This window comes from Delphinus delphis, chromosome 4, assembly GCF_949987515.2.
Source record: "Delphinus delphis chromosome 4, mDelDel1.2, whole genome shotgun sequence".
Taxonomy (NCBI): Eukaryota; Metazoa; Chordata; class Mammalia; order Artiodactyla; family Delphinidae; genus Delphinus; species Delphinus delphis.
In genome coordinates, this window is record NC_082686.1 from 70,012,247 (window position 1) to 70,024,478 (window position 12,232).

The window sequence follows — 12,232 nt, forward strand, 5'->3', positions numbered from 1 at the left end:
GTTTGCCAACCTTCTCCTGTTTCACAGAGTTCAGTTGCTTGCTACCTGGGGAAGCCCCAGTGGTTTCACTGATGTGCTTGAGAACCTTTGAGACGCCTTTATTTATTGAGTCCTGTCACTGTCGCAGGTCTTTAGGACCTCAAAGACACTGGCTGAGGCACCTCTGGGCATGGAAGTCTGGAGAACCTTCTGAGAGTAAGGCAGCTACCTCGATATCAATCAAGGATGCCCACAACAGTTGAAGGTCTCTCCGGCATGCAGTCTGAAAATAGCCATGACTGACTTCTAGCATAGGCTCTTGCTGCCCAAGAAAGGGACGGAGAACACTGCAGACCCCGCAGGGAATGGTAACCCCACCAGCCCACGGGCTTTCCCTCTATTCCCCTCCTCTAGCTCCTCTCCAGATATTTTAATTTTGAATAAGGATGGATGCATATTTAAAGAAAGGAACCAAAACCACAAAGACCAGGGGCATATATTGTGACAGTTATGACCTTCCAGGTTCACACACGGTATAAATAAAGACAAGGCCTCGATACCACAATTTCCAAGCTTCGAATTCAGTGAATGCAGAGGAGAGGCCCCAAATTATAAACCCTTGGAGGAAAGGAAGACTCGTGATTAAGAAAATCCTCCTCTCATGAGCGACACCCTGAAGTCTGATGTGCTAAGAGCCCTCAGATCCCAGAGACCTGACACCTGACCCTCTGCCAGGTGTCAGAACACAGCAAGTTCCAGGGGGAAGGGACCTCGGATGCATCATCTGGTGCCAGCCCCTCACTTCTACAGATGAGGAATCAGAAGCCCACACGCCTAAGTGCATGCGTATGTTCTCCAGAGAAGTGTAAGTGCCTCCGGCCTCAGCTTTCTGGAAGCAAGCTCAGTGTTCTTCTCAGCCAAGGTCACGGCTGAATTCCAGAGCGGGAAACTGACTCTGGGCCCCCAAACTCCATCCTCTGAATTTAGTATTTCCTTGCTGCCTCAGGTTCTGCGCTCCTCCTGCCACCGATCAAACTTGGAGGGTAAATAGCCACTTGACGCAGAAAAACAGGTACGAGTCTTCATCTCAACACGGAAAAATGGAAACTACTTTCAGGATGGGCTCTCACGGGGCAGCTCAAACGCTCACAGGTGCTTACGGCTCCGTGCCAGAAGAGGTTTCAGTTTGTGAAGGAAGCATCTGTCCGTGCTCTCCAGAAACACCGTCACGAACCCTCCAAAGGGCTCACGAGGGAAGGGTAACTACATGACAGGCAAGTTACCAAGAGAAGCAACAGAATGCACGCTGGAACTTGAAATACCTTGCAGGGCTTTTAGTCACCAAGCGGTAATAATACAAGAAAGAAAAGGGAGGCGTTCCAAATGTAGATGGCTTTTACTTTTGTTCCGACACTGGCACTCGCTCGGAGTTGTTACCACCTGGCCCCCTCTGCTCCCTCCATCGCCTATTACACGGAGGATATAATGAGGTTTATTGTTCACTGTACACTGAACTCCCCTACGTTTTGTTAATCAAAAACCTCCCTCCTGCGCCCAAGGCCCCCATGGCCAGGGCACTCGGTTTGTCCGCCTGTGCCACTCTGGTCATCGCATCCTCTGGGCGCCTCGCTGCCTGCTGTGGAAACAAACAGCAGGGTGGAAGAGTTGAGAAACTGCAGGCCTGGGGGAAGAGGAACCCAAGCAGGAAAGGGGGCAGACTGCCGGATCCTGGGATGAGGGGGAAGAAGTCGCAAACTGGTGAACAGGCAGAGAGCTGGGCAGAGGCACGGAGCCAGTTGCTCTCTGGGCTTCGGCCCTGGCTCGATGGAGCCCTTGTGGATTAGGGGGCGGGGGAGGGAAGCAGAAGGTTAAGGGATGACAGACTGAACTCTGTGCACCGTCAACACACCCCCACGTGGCCTGCCTGCCTGGGGGAGGGGGAAGTCCCTGTCAGCTTCCGCTCGGCTCCCTTAATGCACTGGACAAATGTTCACGAAGCACCTGCAAGAGGCCAAGATGCTTCTTTCAGGACCGCAAAGAGATGCTCTCCATAGATCTGTATTTTATCGTGAGCTGGGGCGGACGCTTATGTTTTTCATTCCTTCCCAGCTCAAAGGAGACTACAGGTCATGCGCCCTCCCTCTCCTTTCCCCACCACGGTAATCTCCCAGGAGGCCCAGGCGGCCGGTCTTGCTTCCCAGCCTCTACTCTGTCTCCTTCCTCACATTCCCACCTCCAGTCCTACTGACCCCTTCATTCCTTCTCTCCACGTCCACCTCCAAGGCAAAGACCCTTCCCCGCGGCCCAGGTTCTCCATCTCCTCCCACGTCTGCCCCTACATCCACCATCCAAGCGCCCCAGGCCTCCCTGTTCTTGTCCCGCGGGATTCCACGGGGTGGCCACGCCTGCCCGCTCCTTCTCCCTCTGGTTTCACAGCAGCCTGGACCGCTCACAGCAACATGGCCTCAGGTTGGCTCACGTTCACACCTCAAGAGCCTCCCTCACCCCCAACCCTGAGTGCCATCGCCCTGTCTGCCTCTGCCTCCACCGGGGCTCCCACAACCCTTCTTTCCGTGCAGGGCCGGGGGGACCACACGCCAGTCCTTCAGCCCCGCCCACTTCTCCCCAAACCTTGTCCTCTGTCCAGCACGCTGGCCTCCCTGCCCCTGGCACAGGCTGCTGGTCCACAAAGCCCCTTCCCCCTTGCTCCCCAGCACACAGCTAGATGAAGTCTCCCAGCTCCTACTGCACTTAGGCTGAGGGATGTAACTGGTTTCAGGTGAGAAAATGTGAGTGGAAATAACATGGGCTGTCCCGAGGCCTTGCCGTAAAAGCATTCACACGCATTCTTCCCCGCACACGGCTCTTCAGAGCTAGCTGGGTTGTGAGACTTACTCTCTTGGAGCACAGACAAATGTCTACTTTTAAAACATGAAGGACAAAATAGACAATAAGCTGCCAGAGTTTGCTGTATGTTTTATGCCGTGCAGTACAAACAGCACAGGAAGTGTTCAAGCTGGCCGAGAACAGCCCAGGGCTGTGATGAAGGACAGGAGACAGGGGCTGAGCTGTGTGGTAAAGACCAGCAGCATACCCTCCACTTCCTCATCTAGGGTAAGGGAGAGCCTGGCAACTCTGGTCTTGAAGCCAGAGGGTAAGGTCTAAAGCAAAGGTGCCAGGACTTCCCTGGTGGCACAGTGGTTAAGAATCCACCTGCCAAAGCAAGGGACACGGTTCGAGCCCTGATCCGGGAAGATTCCACATGCCGCGGAGCAACTCAGCCCGTGCGCCATTACTGAGCCCATGCGCCGCAACGACTGAAGCCCGTGCACTCTAGGGCCCGTGTGCCGCAACTACTGAGCCCGCGTGCTGCAACTACTGAAGCCCACACACCTAGAGCCCGTGCTCCGCCACAAGAGAAGCCACCGCAATGAGAAGCCCGCGCACCACAACGAACAGTAGCCCCCGCTCACCGCAACTAGAGAAAGCCTGCACGCAGCAACGAAGACCCAACACAGCCAAAAATAAATAAAATTTTTTTAAATATCCCCAAACACATTAAAAAAAATAATAAAGCAGCGGTCCCCAGACTTTTTGGCACCAGGGACCGGTTTCGTGGAAGACAATTTTTCCATGGGGGGGGCGGGATGGCTCAGGCGGTAATGCGAGCGATGGGGAGCGGCTGATGAAGCTTCGCTCGCTGGCCCGCCGCTCACCTCCTGCTGTGCGGCCCGGTTCCTAACAGGCCACAGACCAGTACCGGTCCGTGGCCCAGAGCTTGGGGACCCCTTGTCTAAAGCCACCAGGGAAAATTAAGCCAGTTAGAAAAGGAAGACAGGAGAGCCAGGTTAACGGGGCCATACAGCAGACCCAGGCAGACAGAACCAGCATGAAGTGTGGAGACGGGGGGCGGCGGTGAGGGCACTGGCTGACTCAAACGCCACACCTGTGGGAGAATACAGGGACGAGAGGGGGGACTGGGGAGAGGAGATGGAATTAGGCTCCAAGCAGTGTTAAATGCAGAGCAAGACGTCCCCACCTCCACCCCAAATAAATAAGGAAGCCATTGTGGGATCTGGAGCGGCGGGCTCCTGACGGAATGTGTTCGGGCTCCTGATGGAATGTGTTCGGGGTTAATCTGCGGCGGTATGCAGCCCCAGGGTGGCTAGCGGCGGATCAGCATCCACGGGAACACACTAGTTAGGGACCTGGCCCTCCACTCGGCACCAGCCCTCCAGCGCACACAGGTCGTGTGTTCTTGGCAGAAACCTCACTTCTGTGCTGATGTCCCAGGATTCACTGTTAAGGCACTCGGCCACACTTATCCTGTCTTGCTAAGAGGCAGGGGTTGATCAAAACTATTCCTGAATGCCCCGAACCCAGCTCTCTGAAACACACTCAGGCCACGGGGAAAGTTCACCTCCCAAGAGGATGGGAAGCCGCGTTCCCAGGCAGGCAGCACAGGAGGTTCTTCAGCCAAGATTGAGGCTATAAGCACAGAGCGAGCCCAGGTGTGGGGCCAGGACAATGATATGCTCCGCGAGATAACATCAGTCACTACCAGGATTGGGACGTCAGACTTGGGAAGTACTAGCACAGGAACGGAAGAGACCTAAAGTAGACAATGCAGCCCGGCTTCCTAATCGCACTGCCCACATTCCACTAGAAGATATCCGTAGATGACAAGGTTCAGGAGGCTTGGTTACTTAGCGGTCCCAGCCACAAGCCCTCTCATGAACTGATCTCATTTTGTACTCCCAAAATGCTGGAGGGTGAGAACTGTCATCTTCATCTTACATACCAAGAAAGTGACAATAGGGCTTCCCTGGTGGCACAGTGGTTGAGAGTCCACCTGCCGATGCAGGGGACACGGGTTCGTGCCCTGGTCCGGGAGGATCCCACATGCCGCGGAGCGGCTGGGCCCGTGAGCCATGGCTGCTGAGCCTGCGTGTCCGGAGCCTGCGCTCCGCAACGGGAGAGGCCACAGCAGTGAGAGGCCCGGGTACCGCAAAAAAAAAAAAAAAAAAAAAAAAAAAAAAAATTAAAAAAAAAAAGAAAGTGACAATAAATCATGGTAAAACTGAGATTTAAACTTTCGTTTTCTAACTCCATGTCTTTTTAGCAGGCTTCTTTTATCAAATATGAATTCCTGCCAGATTCTTGGCCAGATCTGAAGATGAATAAGACAAAGATTCTCAAGGAGATGATGATTTAATTGGAAGCAGGCATGAAAACAAATGCACAGAATAAGAGGCTATAAGTGCGACAGAAGGAGGACGGACTACAGGGGAGACAAAGAGGTGGTCATGGCCTGTACGTGCAGACACGTAATAAACAGCCACTCAGTGAAATCCTTCCATCAATCTTACTGAGCAACTACTATGTGCCAGGCACCAGTCAGGGTGTGGGGGATCCAGCAGTGAAGAAACCAGATAAAACCACTGCCATAACATTCTGGTGGAGGGAGCTTACATTTTAATTTCAGATGGATGGATGGATGGACGGATGGATGGACAGATGGATGGTTGGACAGATGGATGGATAGATGGTTGGGTGGACAGATGGATGGATAGATGGTTGGGTGGACAGATAGATGTGTCTGGGGGAAAACCATGGAAGTTTTCATGGAGTAGATGAGTCTTGAACTAACTTCCTTTTTTTTAATTTTTGGCTGTGTTGGGTCTTCATTGCTGTGCGTGGGTTTTCTCTAGTTGCAGTGAGCAGGGGCTACTCTTCATTGAGTGAGAAGCACAGGCTTCTCAGTGCGGTGGCTTCCCTTGTTGTGGAGCAGGGCTCTAGGCACGTGGGCTTCAGTCGTTGTGGCGCACGGGTTCAGTAGTTGTGGTGCACGGGTTCAGTAGTTGTGGCGCACGGGCTCGGTTGCTCCATGGCACGTGGGATCTTCCTGGACCAGGGCTCGAACCCGTGTCCCCTGCATTGGCAGGCGGATTCTTAACCACTGCGCCACCAGGGAAGCCCTTGAACTAACTCTTGAAAACTGAAGACAAGGTGTTGGTCAGGGAAAGGAGGGGAAAGCCAGGAAGGCCCTGCAAGAGAAGCAGCAGCACAGGGAAAACCATGAGGGTGTTCATCAGTCAGGACTCTCTGGGGACCTTCGAGTCATTCCCTGGGGCTAAAGTCTTGGGGGCAAGCAAGGGATGAAGGTGGGGAGGCAGGCAGGGGCTACAAAACTTGGATTTGTCATGCAGGTCATAAGGAACCAGTGAAAGGTTTTAAAGAAAGTTGATAACAAAGACAGTACAATTAAGCACAAATACGAGGGGTTCATATGTTGGGAAGAGTCCTCTCTCAAAGTAGCTTGTTTAGTAATCTTACTCTCTACTAGAAAAAATTCTAGAAGAGTCACATGGAAGAGGCAGTGTAGCCTAGAAGAGAGAGCCTGGGCTCGGAAGTCCAGGAAGCCAGACTGAAACCCTAGCTTTGGAAAATGGTGTGGCCTTGAAACAGTCACTTCCCCGCTCTGAGACTGAGATTTCCATCAGTAAAACGGGTGTATTGCCACCCACCCGACAGAGCTGTCGTGCGGATTAGACATACGATATACGAAGTGTGCGGCATCTAGTAGGGGGTCCCCACACGATTGTTTTTAGCCATCAGAGGCTAAAGGAGTCCCTAGACTTCTGGGGTTGCATCATGGCGATGAGGTCTGGCCTCCCAGGAGCCATCCTTGCTCCTCCTGACAGGCACGCACACTGAACTGCAGAGGCTGAGGCAGCCCAAATGGCAAATCTTGGGTTCTTTTAAGAATAACTTTAATGGTGTACTAGTGCAGAGAGGGTTTGTGCTCCATGGTTCTAACAATTTAGAAAAGTGACCCAGAAATTTCCCCCAAGACAGGAGGGTTAAAATTGAATATTTCCTGATGAGCCCACCAAGCACTGGTATTTGTATTGCTTTACGACAGCAATATGCCTACCACCACCCCAAACTTACATCCCTTCCTATAGGGTTTGAAGAAACATCAGCCATTGTTTTCAAATCAAATCATTTCACAGAGGCCAGTTCATATTGTTCATCCTCAGACAAGCCACTCCACAATGACTGGCGTCCACCAACAGGCCACCCACCCAGGCATGTTTTAAATTGTTATGCAACAGACTCAGTTCACAAGCTCAGGTCTTTTACCAAATTGCAGAAAACTATACAAGAGTCCTAACTGGTTCCCCCACAAAAGGGAAGGAAGACCTTGCTTCCCCCAAACAGGATTAAAACATGCAACACTACCTAGAGACCCAACTTATAAAAATGTAGCTTTTCTTTTCGTCATCGCCTTGGGAGAAAGAGGAAGAGGCAATTCGCAGAATCTGCACACTTTCTGCACAGTCAACTTGTGTGCTGTGGTGCAGCCCACGCCCTCCCCCACCCCCTCACCGCACTCCTCCCCTCCCCCTCCCACATACCTCTTTGGAGCACCAGGCACATTTTGGGTGGATTAGCAGACATTCTTCACAAGAGGTGGCACTTCCACTAGTGCATATGTTGAGACCTTCAAAGAAAGATAAAGATGCACCAATTAGTTTCTGGCCGTAACCTCTATTAATGAGGCTTTTGAATGGGGTGGGACGAGGAGTCACTTCCTTTTTTTTTTACCAGGGGACCTCCGCGAGGCTGAGGAGTGCAAGGCCCCTGTGCTAACTGCAGGCGAAGGCTCACTGGCCAAAGCTAAAGACTGACAGTTTTTGAAGCACCCACCACGTGCACACTTGTGTTAGCAACTCCCATTCCTTCCGCTGCACCCACTTAGTTCCCACCGCCTTCTCCAGTAACACAGCAGGTCCTGCCTCATTGAGGGGGAACAAGGCCCCTTTACACTTAGTCCAGCCAAAATGACAAAAATAGTACAAAAAGGAAAGAAAAAACAAAAAACCGATCGATCTTCTTCAGGCATAAGAAAATCCTAAATCAGGTACTGTCACACCAGTGTACCAAAAGAAGCGAGCACAGCCCTTAAAGAAGAATACATCCCAGGGCTTCCCTAGTGGCGCAGTGGTTGAGAGTCCGCCTGCCGATGCAGGGGACACGGGTTCGTGCCCTGGTCTGGGAAGATCCCACATGCCGCGGAGCGGCTGGGCCCGTGAGCCATGGCCGCTGACCCTGCGCGTCCGGAGCCTGTGCTCCGCAACGGGAGAGGCCACAACAGTGAGGGGCCCACGTACCGGAAAAAAAAAAAAAAAAAGAATACATCCCAGGAATACAATGTCAGCTTAAGATATGGGAAATCCATTAATTCAATATATCTACTAGTAGGTCAAGTAAGAAAAAAACATACCACCTCAGGAGGTAATAAAAAGGCATTTGATCAAATTCAAAATCCATCCCTGATTTTTAAATAAAATCAGAAACTAAGATTAAAAGGAAACTTCTTTATTGCTATAAAAGTCACTTATTTCAAGCCCAGGCCAGTACCTCCTCCACCCCCTGTCCCTCTGCCGTTCATATGGGGAGGGGCCTCCCGAGGCAGGCTCCACTGTGGTACTGAGGTTAAAGCCCTTGTCCCCTCTCCTCGCCCACCTCCCTACCTCACTCTACCCCCCCCTCCAGCTCCCACCCCCAACAGCAAAGACATTCTTGGTGAAACTTAGCATCCAGTTCTTTGTCTTCCTTTCTGAAACATCCCCGACAGATTTCTTTTGACCAAGAGCAGAACTGGTTGGTTTTTCTCTGAACAGAAATAACTTTATTTGGTCCTCACAGCACTAACAGACCCACTGGTCTCTTCTGGTTACTGCCTTGGGGCACAGCAGATAAATAGAAAAAAGAAAAACCCAGGGCCACCAGCCCCAGGAAGAAGGGATCAGACCATAAAGGGGAAAAAAGAGTCAACGAGATTAACAAGAGAGAGTGGAGGAGAAAACACCGGGAGGCGGAGACTATTCCCTAGCTCCACAAAACAACATAACAATATTGGTTGTAAGACATCTTAAAACTGTAACATTTCCCTAATTTGCTCATTTTAACTCTCTGCTTCTTCTTTGTCACTAGCAGTGAAAATCCTCAGAAACTGGGTGACGCAGGAAGCTGCACTGTGTCACCCCACACTAGAGGGAACAAATACCATTTGGGATAAGAACGGCAGCTGGGATGGAACCTGAGGTGCTAGGAGGAAAGGCAGGGCAGCTTTGGGAGCCCACAGAGGGCGAGAATGATGGTTTTCCCCAGCCAGAGACCCCAACCTGAACCCTCCCCACCAGCCATCGCCCTGTTGGGGCCCCTGCCTCATACCCCTGGAGCTGGGGGACCACAATCTCACTGCCAGGCCTACAGCAGGACCTCCTGGGTGCAGTACTGGACCCAGAACACATTTTCCAGAAGAAACAAGCTGGGACCAACCACGGTGCACGCCTCATTTCAGGAGGTAGAGTCCTTTCCAGGTCCCAAACACTCACCAAGAAGGTCTCAGAATCCAGCCCACGGGGAAGTTGGGCTTGCCTGCCTCCTGTCCGCCTTGACAACCTCCTTTCTCATTTTAAAATGAATCCACTCACTTGGAGACGTTCAGATAGGCACTTTTTAAAACACCTTTTAAATAATGCCATTTGCAGCAACATGGATGGTCCTAGAGATTGTCATACTGAGTAAAGTCATTCAGACAGAGAAAGACAAATATATGATATCGCTTATATGTGGAATCTAAAAAAAGGCTACAAATGAACTTATCTACAAAACAGAAATAGAGTTACAGATGTAGAAAATAAACTTATAGTTACCGAGGGATAAGGGGGGAGGGGAGGGATAATAAATAAATAAATAAAATAAAACAAAATATAATAAAATAAAAAAGCCTTTTAAAAAAGAGAATGATGGCAGGAAAAGTTTCAAAATGCCAGTTCAATGTTTTGGTCTAATCTCCTTACCTGAATCACTTTGCTGTACAGCAGAAATAAACACAACATTGTAAATCAACTATACTTCAATTAAAAGAAAAAATATTCCCCAGAATACTTAGCTTGAAGTATTGACATTAAATAAATAGATGTGGATAACCGGAAAAAAAAAAATCTCCTTACCTGTCAGAAACCACTACCTGAGGGGGTGAAAAAAATCAAAACTAGAATGAAAGTGACTTTTCTTCTGCTCTCCTCAACCTTATCAAATACACACTCAGGCCCTTGTGGCATGTCATTTGCTTTGATGTATAAAATCATTTCTATAAAAATAATGGGATTGCAGAACCCTGGAGCTAGAAATGCTTTAGCATGAGCTCATCAAGTCACCTCATTTTACAGTTGAAAACATGAGAAAACAAGAGTGACTTGAAAGAAGGAGCCCAGTCTACAAGTAAGAGGTCAGAAGGGGGCACTGGGGCTTCCCTGGTGGCGCAGTGGTTGAAAGTCCGCCTGCCAATGCAGGGGACACGGGTTCGTGCCCCGGTCCGGGAAGATCCCACATGCTGCGGAGCGGCCCGTCCGGAGCCTGTGCTCTGCAGTGGGAGAGGCCACAACAGTGAGAGGCCCGCATACCACAAAAACAAACAAACAAAAAAAACAGAAGGGGCACTGGTCGGCAAGTGCCCATGTAGGGTACCTGCCTGGGGATCCCTGCACCATCCCAGACGCAGGCCATGTGACCAGTGCGCTCCAGGGTCCTCTGGAGGAGAGAAGTCCAACAGGCCCTCAGTCAGAAAGGAATTTGAGATTGGATGTCTCATTTATGTCTCTGCCCTAATCAACATAAATTCACAAACACCACTTTCTAAATAGCAGGGCCTCATCACTGAGCTCTGGGACCTTGGGTCGGGGGTCTCAGGTTCACAGCATTAAGGGCTCCTCCGTTCTGACCCATATCAGACTGGGCTCTGGTCTTCTGCTTTGTCAGCCCGAAAGACCTTGGACGTAATCCTGAAGAGGCTCCAGGGATGTGACAGGCATCTGGTATGAAAACATACTGAACAACTATAAAATATTTGTCATCCTTAATTGTTTCTGTTACTCTTACATATTCACATGCAATATAGTAAAGTAGTTTCCCTGCACTCAAAATGATTCCTCTAAAATCACATTGCTATAATTTGTAGTAACTGTAAATAGAAAGTAACCTTTTACAATCATATAAAAATTAAAAATTTATTTTAAATATAAAAATAAAATTAGGTTGCTGTTGGGACAAATTAAAATTCAAGAAACCCTGTTCTAAGCATGTCCCAAACACCAAGCTCTGGACTAGGGGATGCTAGAGATACAGAGATGAACGACCCAGGCCTTGCTCCCCAAGAGCTCACAGTCTGCCAGGGACCAGGTAGCAGCCAGGAACTCGGGGAACCAGAAGCATAGACTGTGTGCTGATATGAGCCACGGTGCCAGCCTTACTCCCTCTGGCATCTCTCCTCTTTCCACCTATTAATATTTCAGTAAGCTTAGATTTGGCTGGATGAGTCACTTGGCACCAATAGCATTTTGAAAGGAAGGAAGCAATGAAAAAAACGTTAAAACAGCTGCAGTTCACAAATGTCAGAGTGTTGTGTCTAGGTCATGGTAATAGATGCTAGCAGCCCAGACAGTGGCCACAACTTTTCTTGGTTACTGTTTGCACAGTGACCATTCCAGCTCAATGTCAACTGCCTGCAGCCCTTAATGTCTCTGAAGCCAGGGGTTTACTGCAAACCATCATCTGAAAACACTGTCTCCTTCCCAAACTCATTGACTCATCCTTGCCTGTCATCAGTCATATCCAGGCAGCCGCCATGTCCGGCCGATTCTTCCTTCAAGATGCGTGAAATGTTTCTCCTAATCCATCCCTTCCTGCCTGCACCCTCCTCCAGCTAGGTGAGAGAAACACAAACCCGAATTACATTTTACTCGTTGTTTTCAAGACAACAGAAAATAAAAACATTTCATCATTCTTGTTTGCGGGGGGCGGGGGGGAAGTGGTAAGGCACTGGAGTGCCTCTTCCCATGCCCTGAACCACAATCCCCACGTGTGACAAAGTCTTTCCAGTGCTGATTCTAGCAATTAAAGAGTCATCAGTCTAAAGATGTTACCATGAAGTGTAAATACGCCCTAGGAAGGATCTGTCTTCTTTATATCTTTACTGCCTTTCTGAACAGCAGACATCTGCAAAAACACGCAACAACGTCGGCTTTACAGATATGACTTGTTTTTTTTAAAACACCAATTCAAATACTAGAATACTACGTGGCTTTAAAAAAGAATGTGCATGCTCCCTACTCCCTGCACACCGATATGAAGCTCACTCGGATACACTTATCGCTAAGTTAACAGAAAAGGCAATACA

The 12,232-nt window shown here is 49.8% G+C and overlaps 1 protein-coding gene across 1 annotated transcript in view; it reads right to left on the reverse strand.

Annotated features, from left to right (window-relative positions):
- The window catches only part of ITGB5 (integrin subunit beta 5), a 111,473-nt gene that overhangs the window by 94,429 nt on the left and 4,812 nt on the right, over positions 1 to 12,232 (reverse strand). Inside the window, exon 2 of the mRNA XM_060010797.1 lies at positions 7,401 to 7,486. Coding sequence (XP_059866780.1) covers positions 7,401 to 7,486 — 86 coding nt within the window. The remainder of the gene's footprint in view (positions 1 to 7,400; positions 7,487 to 12,232) is intronic.